This window comes from Polypterus senegalus, chromosome 10 (assembly GCF_016835505.1).
Source record: "Polypterus senegalus isolate Bchr_013 chromosome 10, ASM1683550v1, whole genome shotgun sequence".
NCBI classification, from domain to species: Eukaryota; Metazoa; Chordata; class Cladistia; order Polypteriformes; family Polypteridae; genus Polypterus; species Polypterus senegalus.
The window spans coordinates 116,890,657-116,910,272 of record NC_053163.1 but is presented as its reverse complement, the minus strand read 5'-3'; the positions used below and the strand labels follow the sequence as shown (position 1 = coordinate 116,910,272).

At 37.2% G+C, this 19,616-nt stretch overlaps 1 protein-coding gene across 1 annotated transcript in view; it reads right to left on the bottom strand.

Moving 5' to 3' along the window:
• Nucleotides 1-1,852: 1,852 nt before the first annotated feature.
• pgk1 (phosphoglycerate kinase 1) overlaps nucleotides 1,853-19,616 on the bottom strand; it is a 43,763-nt gene continuing 25,999 nt past the window's right edge. The window contains exons 8-11 of the mRNA XM_039766402.1: nucleotides 15,825-16,004; nucleotides 14,221-14,398; nucleotides 3,687-3,785; nucleotides 1,853-2,394 (exon numbers count right to left, since the gene is read on the bottom strand). Of these exons, the coding sequence (XP_039622336.1) occupies nucleotides 2,354-2,394; nucleotides 3,687-3,785; nucleotides 14,221-14,398; nucleotides 15,825-16,004 (498 nt within the window). The 3' untranslated portion in view covers nucleotides 1,853-2,353. The remainder of the gene's footprint in view (nucleotides 2,395-3,686; nucleotides 3,786-14,220; nucleotides 14,399-15,824; nucleotides 16,005-19,616) is intronic.

Genomic DNA, 19,616 nt, shown 5'->3' with positions numbered 1-19,616 from the left:
TTTAGTAACTTTAACAATGTTCCTTCTTGTGGGTGTGAAACAGACCCACTGCACATTGCTTTACCAGAAGCCACACTCTTTCGTTCCATAGTAGTGGGGTGTAATCAGCTTCCCTTGTACTCCTTTAAGTGAATGAGCATAAACCAAAGCAAAGTTTTGCAGCATATGTAAAAATATTACAATAAAAAATGAATGTGGCATTTCATAGGCAGTTAGCAAGCTCATTATATTTAACCATTTTTAGTGGCAGTCAGCCTGACTGAATTTTTGGGCAGCTATTTAAACCATTCCACTTTATCTCAAATAACCGGGGGGTCAAGCTGAGCTCCTAATTTAAATGCTGCTATACTACAGAAGCATCTACCAGTGCACAGAGAAACTGCAAACGGCTTATGATGAATGAAATAACAGGGAGACCTCCAAGCAAGTTACAAAGCAGCACTGTAAAGTAGGGGAAAAAAATGTAACCACAAACTAATTTTTTTTTATTTTATCACTATACAGTAATCCCTCCTCGATCGCAGGGGTTGCGTTCCAGAACCCCCCAACGATTGGTGAAAATCCGCAAAGTAGAAACCATATGTTTGTATGGTTATTTTTTATATATTTTAAGCCCTTATAAACTCTCCCACACTCTTAACATTATTAGAGCCCTCTAGACATGAAATAACACCCTTTAGTCAAAAGTTTAAACTGTCCTCCATGACAAGACAGAGATGGCAGTTCTTTCTCACAATTAAAAGAATGCAAATAGATCTTCTCTTCAAAGGAGTTCACGCGTCAGGAGCAGAGAATGTCAGTGAGTGAGAGAGAGCGTGACAGAAAAGCAAACAATCAAAAAATCAATACGTGCTGTTGAGTTTTTAAGTATGCACACCGCGATAAAGCAGCTGCAAAGAAGGGAGCAATGTGAAGGTAGTCTTTCAGCATTTTTTAAGAGTAGCGTCCGTATCCTCTGTGCAAACAGCCTCTCTGCTCACACCCTCTCCGTCAGGCGCAGAGAATGTCAGAGAGTGAGAGAGTCCGAGAGAAGCAAACAATCAAGCACCGCTCGGGAAGCATATCTTATAGCATTGAGGAGTTTTACTTAATACGTAATACATGCTCTGATTGGGTAGCTTCTAAGCCATCTGCCAATAGCGTCCCTTGTATGAAATCAACTGGGCAAACAAACTGAGGAAGCATGTACCATAAATTAAAAGACACAGTGTCCGCAGAAAGCGGCTAACCAGTGAAAAATCTGTGATATATGTTTAGATATGCTTACATTTAAAATCCACGATGGAGTGAAGCCATGAAAGTTGAAGCGCGATATAGTGAGGGATCACTGTATATATTAATGTGATGTTTTTTCATGAGCCACTGTTGTAACGGGTAGAATGATAAAAATTAAAATGAAACAAAAAAGCTACGACTGAAAATGGGGACTTTGCATGCAAGCTTAGTAACCACATTTAAAAAGAAAATGCACATGGCCTCATAAGCGCTTTAACCATAGAATATGAGAAAACACTTTCATTAAACATTTATCTAAATTATAATACAAATTCAAAATTTTACTTTACCATAAAAAAATCACTTTCACTTTTGAAAATCATTTTTATCCACATACCCCCCATTTATAGTTTGCCATTTGTGAAATAAACCTCTGTTGAGTTTCCATATGTTTTTTGTTTCTTTGAGCTCAATGAGTTAAGACAACCACTACCTTATATATGACAGAAAACTTCCAGAATAAAACACTGTTATGTCTACCAATTTTAACATGGAAGTCACATCACTACTCTATTCATGCATTTCATTTACAGACTGCATTAGCAAACCACACACCTTAATTATGACAGGACCAGACTTTCTCTCATTCTCCAGTTTATTAGCAGCCACTGAATTTCAGCACTAATGATTCCAAAGTGTATAACAAGTTCACACTCTACTTTAATACAGTACTGGCTACAATGGACACTAGGGCATAGATAAGGAACATCACAGCCTCAGTAGAAGATCTTGAAATGTGGCTGAGGCAAACTAATACCACATAAAATTCTAACACACACACACACAAAGTCAGTGGACACTTCATGAAACACAAGACTTTGGGAGATAACAAAAAGGGGTACATGAATTTCAGTAGGTAAAACTGTAGCTTGTGAATCTCAGCAAAGGGAAAGTGCAAAAAGTACATTTTGTCCACAGCCCTCTAGCCAAAAGCAGTTTTTACAATTGTCTGTGGAGGTTCATTAGGGAATCCTTTATACCTTAGTAAATCTTTTGTGCTGCTGCAATGCTAAATACGCAGTGGTTGTTGTTTTCAGGGGCTTCATACTGATGACTTTTGTTGAAATATTCAGTCTGCTTATTTACTGCTCAGTGCATCCACACCAGGAAGAACTTTACCTGTAAAAGAATATGCATATACACTTAATTTACAAGAATTTCTACAGGTGCCGGTCATAAAATTAGAATATCATGACAAAGTTGATTTATTTCAGTAATTCCATTCAAGAAGTGAAACTTGTATATTAGATTCATTCATTACACACAGACTGATGTATTTCAAATGTTTATTTCTTTTAATTTTGATGATTATTCTAATTTTATGACCGGCACCTGTATATTCTAAACAAGAATAACTTACACAAATATCACTCTAACACTCGTTTAATGTAACCTTAGCTACAACATTTAAATGAAAGTTACTACATAATATAAATATGGAAATGATCAAATTTATCTTTTATCTTCAAGTACATTTAAAGCTTTGCAAAAATAAAATCAAATGACAAATAGGAAACACATAAGCAGTTAATTCTCAATTCACTTAAAAACCTCAAAGCATTCCACACTATCCCTTTGATCTTCTCAAAGACAAAAAGGACACACAGGCAGCATAGAATCCATGAATTTTGCTCTGCCAACCTCAAGTATTGAAGTAAGAGAAAGAAAGTATAAACACTATGTGCTTTATGGACCCCTTGTGTAAAACACATGCATAATTGCTACGGAGATTTTTTGGCATCTTGAGGCTATCAAGCAGCCTATCTTTATAGTTGGAAGTAAAGCAGAGACCGTTCTAAAAACCTAGACGGACATTATAGATCAAAAAAAGCACACATGTCCATTACAATCTGCCAGGATTCAAGGTTTATAACAACCAGTAAGACAGGGCTACTAGCTTCTGAAAAGCCTTGAGAAATGTTACAATTTACTATACTTTGATTACTGAAAATGACAATTAAGTAACTAGTATTATTGTCTTTACCATATATTTTAGTTCTAAAGTCAGTGAGCTGTTTAATACTATTTACTATCATTCTCTAAGCCTCGTCAAAAGTCTAGTGGTTCAGCTGGAGCCTCTCTCAGCAAGCACACTGTGCAAGGCAGCGAGGAGCCCCTGGACAGGGCACCAGTCCATCAGACATTAGGGCCAGTTTAGTATCACCAATCCATCTAACCTGCATGTCTTTGAACTGTGGGAGGACACCAGAGCACCTAGAGAAAATGCTCTAAACAAAATGCTCCACTGACACAAATAAAAGATAACCAACACATTCAGTACATTTAACTATGCTAGCAGTGACGATGTGGAATAGGATCATTGGATTCTGACTTAACATACTAAGGTCCCATGTTAAAGAACTTTCCCTCTTAGCTTTACCATATGATGAAAGCTTTTCTGCAATTCTTACCTTCCAGAAGCTCCAAACTGGCTCCACCTCCAGTGCTAACATGACTGACTTTGTCTTCTGTATTCCATTTTGCACAGCAAGTTGCAGTGTCTCCACCACCTATGACAGAAATAAGAATCATTTTAACTGATCTCAGCTATAATAAAAAGAAATGTGTTAGTTGAGTGTAATGCTCCTGAAAGTGCACACTCTCTTCATGAGCATGAGATGCTACAGTTAAGATAACCCCCACCTCCACCACCCATCATAATATGCACTTTCAAAGTAGATTTTAAACCCCATGTTGTGCTTTTCTCAAAATAAGCCGGTGACATGACCACCATCACATTGCTTATTTCTAGTATGTTTTCTTCTCACGGAACATTAATGAGACCGATCAAAAGTAACAATGATAATATAGTTTTACTTTTCAGTCTTCCACAGTAATGGGTCATTAAAAGAACAGGAAATTAACTAATTTACTTATAGCTTGTAAATCTAAAAATAAATAAATATGGCTTCCAAACAAAAGGAGCTTTAAAGTTATGCCATCAAAAGTGAAATACTATTTAAACTGCATACACAAATCAAGATTATGATTTTAAAATGTAATGCAATATAACTCGAAACTCTTCAAGACATTTTGAGCATATAATATTCTGTTATCTGTATTAAAACTGCTCAAAAATATGAAGCATTTTAAAAATTGCTCAATTTCTAAAGTATGTCATACAAACAACACACATATGTATTATATTCCATTTCTGACTAAAAGGAGCATTTTTTCTGCCTCCATCATCACCTGACACTTTCTGTTGCGCTCTAAAGTAATTGGAGTGCATGTGACTCACAAAGGCAAGAAGACTTTCATCATTTCTTTGCTTTACTGTAAGATTTAAAGTCTTAGTGGGAGTTTATTGGTCAACTGACAGCCTATCAAAAAATAGGTTTGCTGGGAGCCTCAGCAACACTTTTGCTTCTTTGGATATTTACAAATGTCATTGTACTGCCATGTTTATCACTGCATTCTCTCTGTTGGACATGCAATAACTGGCTGTCCACTTTCAAAACCTATTTCACCAATACAGGGTCAGAGGATGCTAAATCCAATCCAACACAGAAACCATTCCAGGAGGTGACGCCAGTTGATCACATGATCTAAAAGCCGTTTAACTACCAATTACCCTGACATGCACACATTTAAGATGTGCAGAGAAACAAAAATATCCAAAGACAACAGTGAGACAGCGAAAAAAAATAAAAATCCATACTGAAAGTGGTAAAGCTACATAAAGGTACCTAAAGCCATTTGGCTGAAATTATAAGCAACACTTATAATTTTTGAACATGGTGCCGGAGAGAGGCAATGTGTTGCATGCTGCTCCTCGCAGACTTTTCGTTTATGTGTCTGTATTTTTGTTATTGTCGCTGTTTGTACTACCTGTTCGCTGTTTTATTAAGTATGACTGTATAACACTGGTAAACGTCGGAGCAACAAAGGCACAAGTCACTACTTTTGAAGTTATTGACCAGGGGCTGCTTGCCACAACTTGAGACCATCGTGGTTGGACGTGACCCACCCGACCATGCCCAGAGGATGCAGAGGAAAAAATGTGGCCAGCATGCCAGGATCCAAGCAAGGACGAAACGCCGTGTACTGCGACTTCCACTGCTTAGAATTTTCCTGGCCAATGCCCAGTCTCTGGACAACAAACTAGACGATCTTGATGGTAGACTTAGTTTTCAGCGAGATCTGCATGACTGTTGGGTTTTCTGTCTCACAGAAACATGGCTCACCGCCTGCACACCAGATTCAGCTGTCCAGCCAGACGACTTCTCTATCCACCACGCTGATCAGTTGGTCTCCTCCGGGAACAAGAAGAGGTGGCGGGGTATGCTTCCTCATCAACAACGCATGGTGTACGGATGTGGAAGTCATTTCACATAGCTTTTAACCGGACCTGGAGCGTCTGATCATCAAATGCCGACCGCTTTACCTGCCTAGGGAGTTTACAGCTGTACACATGGCAGCTGTTTACATCCCCCCGCAAGCAAACACCAGCACCGCACTCAAGGAACTGTACAGCCTCATTATGGACTGTGAAAGCACACAACCCAAAAGGTCTGGTAAGCCACTGCCGGGGACTTCAACAAAGCAAGCTTCAGGTCTGTTTACCCCAAATACTACCAATATGTCTCCTGTCCCACCAGGGGTGCCAATACGTTGGACCACTGCTACACCGCACACAAAAAACGCGTATCATCCTCAAGTGTGCTGACGAAACCACTGTAATAGGTCTGATTAGCGAGGACGATGAGATAGCCTACAGGGAGGAGGTCAGACTCCTGGCAGAATGGTGTCAGGACAACAACCTAACCCTCAACGTTAGCAAAACTAAGGAGATGATTGTGGATTTCCGCAAACAGGCAACAGAGCACAGCCCTATCTACATCGGAGGAAAGGCTGTGGAGCAGGTCAGCAGCTTTAGGTTCCTCAGAGTCACCCTCACTGATGACCTTACATGGTTAAGTCACACTGAGGCAGTAGTCAAGAAAGCCCAACACCACCTCTACTTCCTCAGGAGACTAAGTGAAGCCTGGATGTCCCCCACAACCCTGTGCAGATTCTACATGTGTATTGTGGAATCCATTCTGACAGGATGCATCACATCCTGGTACAGCAACTGCTCAGTTCAGGACTGCAGAGCTCTCCAGCGTGTGGTGAACACAGCACAGCAGATCACGGCCACACATCTCCTTGTGATCCATGACATCCACACTACACGCCGTCTCAGGAAAGTGAATCTTATCAGGCAGGACCTCATCCACCCTGCACTATCACTTTTCACCCTCTTTCCATCTGGGAAGCGACTAAAGTCCATTCAGATGCGCACCTCCAGGTTCAGGAACAGTTTCTACCCAACTACAATCAGACTCATGAACAATCAGTAGCCTTGTGTCACCTCCAATGCTACCTGCATATATACATCTGCCACTGTCTCTATTTATTCCTAGGATTCTGGTTTTATTTATGTACTTATTATATTCATTGTGTGTGGTTTTTTTATGTCTATGTTCACTGTCTGAAGGGGCACATGCAAGCAAGCAAGCATTTTATTGTACATGGTAATTGTACGCACGAGAATAAAGAATTGAAATTGAAAATACTGTTTCCGAAACCATGTCTACAGAAGCAATTTTGGCTATATACTGTATATGCTTTAAATCCATCAGAAAGTGCATCAAATTCTAAAAGATCACGATACTTTGGGGCATCACTTCTATGGATTTTTATCCAACTAGAGATTTTGATGTACCATTTGGTGCGATTCTGCTGGATGGCTCATAATAGCTGTACTCAAAGAAGTGTTATCCAAAAATAAATTTTACTGAAACAATCATCAACGATCATTATTTTTAGAAAGCAGTAAAATAAATTTAAAAGATTCCAATTAAGTTCCTGAAGGAATACATTTTATTCAAATGTAATTTTTCACATTACTTCCTATATTTGTGACTTGTAAGGCATGTCTGTGTTTATCTCACACACACAACATTCTGACATTAAGCCAAATTAAAACTGATTTCCACATCTCCAAAATTAATGGTTGTTCAATGGCTGTAATAACTTCCAACATTTTATTTATATTACCTTAACATACTTAAAACAATTTTATTAGAATCTTTTAGAAAGCGTTCACTTTTTTTTCCCCTCTTTTAGTGGGTCAAGAAAGAAGGGATCAGTTCTATGATAGGTTACACCTACCCTATGCTTTGATCACAGTCACTTTTTTTTAGCATGCGTTTCTTCCACAAACACAAAAGAAGCTTTTCCTGAAAAGTCATAGCGTTTATTGAAAAATGACTAAATAAGCACTGGACCATTATTTATAGCATGGCTACACACAGGCCATCTTCACTGGTCATTCCAATCAACTGTCACATATTCTGTGTGCTTTGTGAAAGCCTTCCTTTCATTGTGCTGGTTAAACACATTTGTTGCAGCCAAAGCCCTTTTTTCTTCAAAGGCCAGCAACTGCTTTGATGTTTGTCAGCTTCAAAATGTATGAAGCCAAAATGTTTTAAAATTAATTTTATATTTTGAAAATTTAAATACCTGATTATGAATGAATTAATTCAAATTGTAAAACAATTCTGTGTTAACTTTAGAACATATTCAAACTATTAATACTTTTAGAAAGAGATGGAATGAAATTAATTAGCATTATAGAATCCTGATTGCATGAATAGGCAGTTTTTAAAGGAGATAATATTTCTGTAAATACTTTAATAAGTGTATGGACAGTATTTTTTTCAATTCTGCTAATTCTGATTTATGAAGTATTGAGCTATAACAGGACGCTACAGGAGGAGTAGCGGCACTATGTTCTCCAAGCTGATTATTTAATACATTTATAAAGTGCTTAGTAGGCACAGCTGAAAATGAGGAAAGGAATATTAAAAAAGCACAAAGTGGCCTGTTAGGTAAATGAGATGAAATGGAAACCCACGGTTGAAAGTTCATTTCTTTGATGCTATCTTACTGCATGACCTTAAGAATGTCAATTCACTGGCCAGGGCTCCAACTATATAAATAGGTCTTTAAGAAATAAAATGCATCATCCTTTGGGATGATATTAAAATGTAGATGCAATAATAAACAACTTAGCAGAGGGGAAAAAAAAGTACATCTCTCAGTGAGCTAACTATGATGCCTGAGTCACGATATTTTAATGTATTTCCTATCTGTACTGTTAAAGGTTGCTCTTAGAAACTCAAGTGCAATAATCAGCTAATTAAAAGACAGTGGATCCTTACAGTGTCCAGTGGACATATGCTGACAGCAGGGAGGAGGTTCAGGACTAGTTTTTGGTAGTTGATCTGTTGATAATTTACACCAGCATTATAAACAGTGAAATATCAGTTCTTCCTGTAGAATTTCTAAAAGCCTATTAAAAATGGAAATGGAAAACCTGCACACTTTCTTGGCAGAGGACTTGTGATGGGAATGATAAAGTTGCTATTATTGTGGTTAAAAATTCAGGGCTACATTAAGGTAAAAAAGTGTGAATAAGTATACTCGAGTTTTAAAGATGAAGTCTGGTAAATAACTGAAGAATATTGTGGTATGTCACCCATAGAAAGATGTTCTGGTACAGACTGCTGCTGACATCTGATGCACTTTATCAGGACTGACTGAACTTGTAAGTAACCTTAATAAACATGTGAGCAGTAGTGGAAAGTAACAAACTACATTTACTTTCATTACGTTAGATTTTATTGGGAATTGTACCGTTTAAAAGTATTTTTACTCTTTAAAAAGTATATTTAGTTAGTTCCAACCCTACTTTGTTACATTTTAAAGGCAAGTCATTATAAATTACAATTGATTGACTATGTCCAAAATCCAGAGTTCACAGTGTTCAATAAAAATAAAAACTACAAGCAAAAATTTAGGGAGTCATAGGTCATGATCCAGAAGTGCTAAGTATTTTAGTCAATGATATGTCAGGGCCACGCAGTTTTCTCTAGCTCAGTAAGTGGATGCATTTCAGTATATCACTATGAAATAGTCCAGATCATGGCTACAGTGGCACGGATTCTGTCTCTTGCGTGCAGTGACTGCTTGTGCTGGAGATAGACAGATCTCCGGGGTGAAACATGGCTTTTTACAGAAGCTCTTTAAATAAACCAATAAATTATTCATTTTGGTTCACCCTATATTATAGGGGGTGCTACAGAGCCCTAAACACGAACACACAAAACAGTCCCGGGTTCAAATATTTTCTTTATTACAAAATACCTTGTATAACAATGATTCTTCTCCTTCTCTTTCTCTCTACCACACTGCTACTCCTCCAGTCGAGTTTTGCCGCTCTCTGCTCCCAGCTCCAACTCATCAAGCTTTATGGAAGCAGGCTCCATTTATGCTGGACCAAGGAGCACTTCTGATGACACGATGTGGCCAGTTTGAAGTACTTCCTGGTCATAAGAAAGCCACCGAGCTCATCCCCCGGCAGCGCAAGCTATACTCCTTCACAGACCCCTACAGGTCTGCCCATCTGGACTCCAACTCCCATATGGCCCTGTGGATGTCCAAACTAGGACTGCATGAAGGACACTGCTGCCTATTATAGTGGGGGATGAAGTGCTCCCTACCATCCTATCTTGTCGGTTCCTGTAACCTTCAGGCATTCCAATCAGGATAGGAATTATAAGGCGTCCCGGCCCATATTGTCCTGATTTATTAAATCTCTGTTATGGCACCCCACCTGGGTAAGGATTCCTTCTCCGTCCTGAATGACATGCCCAACTTTTCACTGAGGCTTATATGTTAAAGAAATGGTGAAAACTGCTTTTTCCAATTAAACCTTTTTCAGATTGGTACATTATAGAACAAACTAAACAATACGACAGCTTGTAATTATGAGAAGCATTTATTTTTCTTTTATGCCATATGCATTATGGATACATTTCTGTACACATTTTACGACTTAATGTATGTATTTTAAGGAAATGTTATTTATTTTAGTATTATACGGGCACTGAACAATAAGCTTTCAGAATTTCATTTTGTTAATAAAAAATGAACAGTTAACGCCTGTTTATATTTTAATTATATAAACACACTATAAGACAGTTTGGTTATGCAGGAGATTAGTATAAAAAGTTCTAAAAGGGATAAAAAAAATAAAATAAAAATCAATACTGGAAGTGGATGATCAAGTGAAATGAAGATAGATAAAAAAAATATTAAACAACAAACACACACACACACACACACACGATTGGAGCATCCCTAGCAGTCTCTTAAGGAAAAAACAGTCTGCTCTGGCCTTTTTTTATAACAATGTCTGCTGTATTCCAAGATCAGTTGCCATGGAAGACACAGTGGAAAGCGGTCACTGTAGCAGCAGTGCCAACACTATTAAAAACGGAGAAGGTACTATAGTACAGTACAGCTAAAAGAGCTGTTCAGTGTAGTGGGCATAAGACCAAACTGCTTCATTATATGATATAAACTGCATCCAAAAAATGTGTGTGGATTTATCTTGCATGTAAGAACACGTAATAACATCTACAAATACCCATGGAAGTAACTAGACTTTTAAACTTGAGGGTATAATTAATTGCACTACAAATGCCACAGTAAATTTCTGATAACCACTTGTTATGAGTGAAGCAGTAACCATTTGACCAAAAAGGATCAGCTAGGATAACAGGGAAAATCATTTTTAAAAAAATAAACTGCACTTCACAGTTTATAAAGGTCCCAGTATTCTAGAAGTCAACAACCAATTCAGCTGCTGTGCTGTTTATTTGGATTGTGGCCTAAAAATGACAATGATTTCACATGATGAAACCTAGGATAAAGCTGCCAACAGAGTGACAGCAGTGGATCCTCCCTGTCATGCTAGTTCTGTGTTGAGAATTGTATCATTTAATCAGTCTATTTTTGACATTTAAAGAAAAATGGACGGTTGCATTTTTACAATGAAGGTTTTCTATTGAGTTCATCTATAGTACCTGAAAACATTTTTTAACCAAAATCTAAACAAACAATAGAGCAGCCTCATTGAATTTATATTTTAAAATTATCATTGTGAACTTCTAGCAATAAAAATATGTGGTCTACTTTAAATCTCTTTCCAGTATAGGGGAGTCCAGTGAACTTTGCAATTGATGATGTAGCTCTTATTGTACACTTCTACCAAAAAGGCCCCAAGTTGAAATCAATAAAGCTGCAGTATGCTAGGTTTACATTTTCTTAGAATTTTGTTTTGTATTTCATCGACATGTATAAACTTAACTTCACTGGAATTGAGGTTGTGTATTCTTTTTATACTTTCCAATGCTTGTGATGGATTGGTGCCATATCCAGGATTTATTCTTGCCTTGAACCCTATGCTAGCTAGGTTAGGCTCCAGCTTGCCAAAATGCCCTGGTCTTGATTCAGCAGGTTAGAAGAAAAAGGCTTTTCAATCTGTTGAACATTTCAAAAAAATTCTACAAACCCTTTTTTTTTTTTTTAAATCTAGCTTTCTAGTAATTACTGTATATCATAATATAGTGATCTGAATTATTAAAACATCAAAGAGCTGAACTTAAGTACCTAGCATTAAACAATTGCTCATTTTGTTTTTTTATATATATTTTTTTGTCTCCCATCCTGTGTGCCACTCACAATTGCTCAAAGCACTCTATTCTGCAGTCACCTGGGGTACTGGAGGAAATGAGGAAGACTTGTAAACTTTTATTGACGATTGTATGAACTGTGCCCAGTGGAAGGTGAGTGACCAGTCGGTCTAGGCTATTCTGACTTTCATGATGCAGAAACCAATTATCATCAGACCAACTACTTGATTGGATCATTTCTGTCTTCCAACTGTGGCACCCCAGAAGTTTATATTTCTGAAATGGCCATCATAGGAGTTTTTTGCTTGCCTCTCCTCCGTGTCAGCTGGTTAAACATTCACATTCAGGAATCAAGAACTTCATCTACATCTTAAATCCTACATATATTTACTTTTATGTATACAGTATTACTTAGATCTGGTCATTCTGTTGTCAACCTTAATGTGCAAATATTTTAATTAGTAAATCTTTTTTTCTGGTAAGAGTGAAAGTTTGTTTTGCACATTAGTGGTTAAATTATACTTAACAAAACCTGGTTATTTTGTATTTAGTATAATTATATAATAATTTAATAATAATAATAGTCCAAGTAAATGTGGTATATCTTTGTTTTGCCAATTAATCTGTGGAAAACACCTAGAGTTTTATGTAAATATATAAAGGTGCTATATAAAGTTACTGTTATTATTAATGAACAGCATGGATATTTGTGGATATTTACTAACTTATAACTAACTTGTACTTTTATTTGAGTTAACTTCCATGTCAGATACTTCTACTTTTACAAGAGTACAATTTGTCTTTCTAGTAGTACTTCTGCTTGAGTAGATTTTTTAGTTCTTTCCAACTCTGCATGTAGAAAATACTGATGAGTATTAAAGGATTCATTTTGGATTCTACTCTGGATGGGAAAATATCAACAGCAGAATGATTCTGGAATACATGACTGTCATGGAAATTTTACAACACTGTAGTGTATGTAAACTCAATACTGTACACCTGAAGACAGAGAAATATTCAAAGTCATCTAAAAAATACTTTGAACTAAATGAACTTTTCAAAGCATGAGGTAAAGAAAAAGAAAGTATGTCTAAAATGACAGGATATGGAATGAAAGAGTGAGAAGAACAACTACTCTAAACTTTAGTAGAACAGGATTTCATAATCATTTAACTACTTTGTTGTTGTTTTTTTTTCTAACAGATGAGGTTTCCTGGGTAAATAATAGGAAAATGTCCACTTCCTGGGAGGGTTGCCATTGTTATAAATACCCTCCCGCCTACTTGTATATATTATTTGCCAAAATTGGAGTGTGGATCTTTTTCATATGGGTTTAATCCTTTTCCAGACTAAAGCTTTCACAACTTTTTATCTTCAGTTCTGCCAATGTTTTGTTGGTTATATGGCAATATATAAGAAAAATGCAAAGCTGGCTGAGTCATTTACTCATTGACTCAACAACAAAAACACTATCTCCTTTTTAGTTAAAATGCTTAAATTTGGCAGGATTGTACATCTAAGACACTAGGTATTTGCTAAGAAAGGACATTTCAATACATCAGTATATGAGGGTAAAGCCCTAACGACAGAAACACTAAATACACTGACTGACTGAAATTTTGTGACTTTAAAGAAAAATTAGCCAGCATGCATTTGTCTACTTAGTTAAAAATAACGCTGTAGCAAGTGGGCTATTCTGACACCCCATCTTTCTTCCACTCAGCACAGACAGGTATGGCTGTTAGCTGATCACAACCAGAACAACAGAACCACTGAAATGTTGTGACAAGGGAAAAGATACAGGTTTATATGGAGTGTGAGCTCTGAAGTGAAAGAAGAAAGGTTTACCAAAGCCGAAGTAAGATGTGGTTACACACTTGAGGTGGGCTATGCACTTCGAGTCCAGCAGCCAAGGAAGAAGAGAGAAATACAGGGGATGTATTCCCTGTGCACAAGACCGTAAGCCGCAGGTGAAAGCATTCATACAGCTCAGAAGACAGGGGATATGGAGACTGTATATTGTGCCGATCAACCCATTAGGTGACATAAGCAAGTCCTAATCCCGTGTGTAACACCAAGTGGAACCCAGTACCCCCTTCTCTCCCCTTAGATTTGTTATACCCTAGACTATATGTGCGGACCCCCACTCCCCCCAGGTCCTGCACATGTGGAACATAGACGTCAAAATTCCCACATAAGGGCACAATATTTACTCCTTCTCCTAGGGTATCAAAAATGCTAGAGCCTACAAGGACTGTGCATATAGATCACAATATTATTTCATTTCTATACGGTGCGGTTTTTGACTTTAGTCATTTTTCAGAGTATATATACCAAATACTGAAACACATGCACTGTGTACTGAAACTAATACACTCCTATAGAGCAAAACATATACAGTATACTGTACAGTACTTACCAATGATAGAGATGCATCCCTTCTTTGTGGCCTCTACTACTTTATCCATGAGGTTTTTGGTTCCTGCTGCATATTTTTCCCACTCAAACACACCAACAGGTCCATTCCACACAATTTGCTTAGCCCTTTCAACAGCATCTGCAAACTTTTTGGAGCTTTCAGGGCCACAGTCCAACCCCTAAAATATAATTAAAATTAATTCATCACTGTAATTAATAGCAGTTATTTTAATTTAGTCATCAAAAACTAACTCTGCATAGGTTAAGCTTTTATTGTCCCATCAATTCATTTTACAAAATTTTAAATTTATATTCAGGGTCATGGAAAATTGTGGTCTAATCCAGCACCACTGGGTCCATGGCAGAAAACAACCCTGAATAAGGCCCTATCATAGAGTCCACTAACATGCACAGCCAAACTTGAAAATAAACGGTCAGCAGAGTGTCTACAACTAACCTTCAAAACAAATTATGAAGGGGAAAAAAAAAAAAAATGCATATATGGAGACAATGCGCAACCAATACTGGTATACATACCCAGTCACCTTGAGCTGCAACGCAATGTTGCTAATCACCAAGTCATAATGTAAACCTATTATAATCTTATAGTTTTAACAGATTTAAAAATTAATCAATTAGACAGTGTTGAGAGGTATACAGTAGATGCTACTACAATATGAAAATACTCAATAATCGCACTCACAACAAGACATTACCTCTGTAGCTGCTTAAACTGCATTTCTTGCCTTATGTACAGTATACCGCACACCATTTTGACACCATTTTATGATGGTAACAGATCTGTATTGCTTATGCTCAAGCATTGTATGAGATATGAAACTCAGTTTAATTTGATCACAGAACAAATACTTTATTGTCCCTGTAAATGTACTTAAGAGTTCCTGTTAACTGAGAAGCTGCAGATGACACTAAACAAAAACATCAGCCTAGCTATGATGCATCTGATTATACAATTTACAGACACATGGCCAGGTTCACTTTCCAGTTTTTTTCTTCAATTAGGATTGAATTTGCACTGTTATTGTTTCAAGGTGTTTGAAAAGTCAGAAGTTCTCATCTTTCATATTAAGATCAAAAGATTTATTTCTTAACAAAAACAGAGCAGGGTAAATTATTGTGGTACATCACATTTGTCTTTTTGTTATGCTGCTGGGTCAATACAAATCTGTTCCGAGATTTTTTCAGGTATAGACTGACATTTCCAGGTAAGGTAGTTATTCTCACTAATCATGGCAGCTTTATATGGTAATGTGTTGCACACTGATTAGCACAAGCAAGAAACTAGTTATACATGCACATTGCAGATCAGGCAGCATAAAATGTAATTTAAAGTGTGTTTACCTGATAACAGCAAACATACACAGTGGACATTGGGTAGGGGATGCTGACAGGTCAGTGACAACCTCTTGATAAACAGTCCCTAAACTTTTGCACAACCACTGTTCGAAAACTAGCTTATTTAGGTTAAAACAAAACTGAACTTACTGCAACACTGCTTGCTGATCGTTACACTTCTATTTAAACTGTCATTTTTTTTAAATGGTGAAATATTGAAAGAGATAAAGTAAACCTGTTCTCACTTACCATCCAGCCAGCAGGAATTCCAGATTCAACAGTGGCTGATCCAGAAGCAGCATTCTCATCAAATTTGTCAGCTGTGATAAAATCAACAGGCAAAGTGATTGTCACGTTGTTTTTTGCTGCCTTGGCCATAAGGTCTTTAACAATCTTTGCCCCTTCCTCATCATATAACGAATTTCCAATCTATGTGGGGGGAAAAATGAACACAGCCCATCTTAGTGTTTCAAAATTTGAGCAGAAATAGAATTAAACTATATTAGAATTATTTAGAATGAAAGACAAATGGCATCTGCCAAAACAAATCATCAACAAGTTAGCTACTATTGTGGGCAACATCTGGTTTAAAAAGGTACAGCATCTCAGAATTTGTCATGTTGACAGTTTAGCAGGTTTACACCTTGAGTTCAAGTTATCATAGTGTTGGGGGAGAAAGCAAAGGACATACGACACCACTAATAAAAGTTTAATTGAATTGTGTTTTTATGCACTAGATGAAATTAAAAATACAGACCAAATGCTTTAGAATTCCTTTCATGCATCTTAAATGTACAAGACCAAAGGTGCACAATGTTGTTGTTGCTGCATGAACCAATGACCATTTTCATGATGAAGGTAAACATCTTTTAAAATAGAAAGAATATATAGAAAGCGTTCTGGCAGGTTCAAACACTACAACTGTGCACCACCTTCCTGAATTTACTGAACAAACATTTACACTAAACTTGGCAAAGGCATTTATTTCACAACTATTAAACAATGCAAGTGTATGTAGGGCTAGTGCATAACTTCAAGAAACATTAGAAAAGGGTACAAGGATTCAGACATGTCCAGATCTTAAATTGGCAAAACAAGACAGAAGTAATGGAGTAAAAATAGAAAACAATTATACAAAGACATGACATTGTGTTTCCCATTGTTACAATGTACTCTCTTCTTCTGGTTCACATTCCTTGCATGCAGAAAAGATAGTATGGTGATCATACTGTACAGTATATCCAAAATGAAAGCAGGAAATGGAATAATAATTCTGAAAGTCAATTTGGCTTGGCATTTATAGTGGGACTGTGAAGAGACAATTTAAAAAGTACTGGGAAACCATACCTTTAAGTAGAGGTGCAAAATATTAATTCTAACTGCACATTTTATAATTTTACAAAAATGTTTTTCCTTAGTACAGCCCCTGGAGCAACATTCAATCTATAAAATGTGCTATATAATTTTATTACAGAATCAGTGTTTATATAAATGGACTAATTACTTTAAAAGCCTCTACAATGTATTTAGACTTGGCAAGGCAGACAGCTGGATTGCCTTATGCAACCTTTTTCTTTTTCAGTGTGCCAAAGCTACTGAAGGGGGGAAAAGGACCACCCACAGATGTTTACTTCTAGAATGTGCTTACCAATGTATCCATGAATGCAAAATGTCAAACAGGAGTAAGCAGATATCTTAGCTTTCAGCATACCACCATTCTCACTCCCCTCCAAGTTATCTTTGAAGCCAGTCATCCAGGAGCATAATAAAGTATATGAAATTAAACTTCTATCTGGGAAATAAACCCAAATTGCACAAAAGGAGAAGCTGAATAATTACTACAAAAATAAAATGGGAATATACCCTACATAACTAATTGTAACATTTGAAGTGCAGTGTAACGCACGTATTCATATTTTCTGTATGTCATGGCTTAGCCACCTGCTCCACCTTAAAAGAAAGGTGGTGAGCATGGAGGTGTGGGATGGAGGAGAAACACAATTAGGGGAACCCTTTAAATATAATTTCACCACATAACAGTAACCATGACCTATAGAAACAGTAACACAATACAATGTCCACAGTGGATGTAATACGAAAAATTATCTACACAAAATACATAGGTGGATAATAAGCAAAGTAAGCTGAAATTATATAATAAAACCGATTATCCATCAGAGAAAAAACAGATAACAGAACAGCTACTTTAAAAATGATATACAGTAGATTAGTTTAGCAAATAGTTATATTTATTTACAAAACTATATTAATAACATAGTTTTACCAAAACTTATTAATTCGTACAATATTGTAACAACCAGCATAATAAGCAAATACAATTTGAAGGTACTGGAGTTCTCTGTTTTACTTGGAGTCTTCGTTCTGTAACAAGCTTTCCCTAACAATCAGTTTATTTCCTACCACTCCCGTTTCTTTTTTTTTCCCCAATACGGCAATCATTCCTGCTTATTGCAACTTGTTTTCCAACTCCCAACTTAAAACTTTCTTCCGCTGCACCTTCCTTTTTCACCCAAGTTCTCCTTTCACTCCACTCCTAAGAGGCATGTCCACCCCTTACAGAACGGAACCGCTTCACCCAGTTCCATTACTTACAACATTCATTCTACTCTTTCTGCTCCCGCAGAGCGCATTACAAAGCTGCCTACAATATATTAACAATACATAATATACAGCACAACATCACTGTCAGTGGTTTCCATTTGACACGTTATTCAATGTTGTCAGCATCATGTTGTCACACATGTATGCATGGGAGGTAGCTAAAGGGTCTAAGTGAGAGTAATTCCACGCCAGACCATGAGGTGGCAGAGTGAACTGACCTTATTTGCCACTTTCCTGCAGACCGTTCACAGGCAATTCCGCCTAGCCCTAATGACATCACTTCTAGTTCCGGGCTCTTGGATGACGTCACTTCCGGAGAAGAACCCATGACCCAAGAGACTTCCTGGTCCGGCCCTTTTGATAACATCACGTCCGGGTCCAAACCTATGGAAGGGGACCCTTCTGCTTCCACCCTCGATGACTTCACTTCCTTTTCTGGCCTTTATAGCCGACATATTTGACTAACCTAATCAGTTCTGTTTTGGACTCTGTTCTGAGCACATCAGTGCTAGCAATTTACCCATTCACGGCCACAGAATATTATACGGCTGGCTACCCCAAACCCTTTTATAAGTCTTGCGTCTGTTTTTTCTGACAATGCTTTACACCATTCATTGCTGTTCCTACTCAGTAGATTGAAACAATACTTGAAGCACTTTCACAGATTCGTAAATGCTTAATAATTTCAATTTTTTGGGAAAATTCTAACACCACACACATACATTTATTGGCCATAACAATGTATAATAGTTTAATTATAACAAAAGAGAAAAGTTACAAAGTGCTATTAAACTTGCAAGGTACATAACTGACACTGATTTCAAAATACAGCATGACACGTGGTGCTGGGGAAAAAACACTACTTGTTAGGACAAGGGAGAGTTGTTCCAATGTGCATAGGTCGCAGCATGTGGCAGTAGTAGGTAGGCCGTGGTGTGTCTATGACGGTTAACAGAGACTGACAGTTAATTAAATGATGGATAATTGAGGTTTTTTTATATCTGTGTATTATTAAGTCACTGGTAACTTTTCAGTCTATCTTCCATGCCCAACCCCCGCCTTTTTTGCCATTATACATCAACTGAAATAATCTTTTATAAATATACAAATATGATTAAGAGAGACTTTCAGCACAAGTGAGTGTGTATCTTTGTAGAGGCAATAACTTGAAGACTGAGCTCAATAGCAAACAACTACCCATGACTGACCACACAAAAAATTCGCTCCTCTAGGTCCTATTGGGCATCTGACATCCTAAATGATAACCCTCAAATGTTTTTTTTTTTTGTTGAGCTTTACTTCTATTCTGCAAAATTATCTTCCATATGTTTTAGCTTGGTGTTTTTTTTAGCAGCACATGCTGTATTTTCCAGCTTGGGCTGCTAGGCTGAACATCCAGAGAGACTGGCATGAAATCAC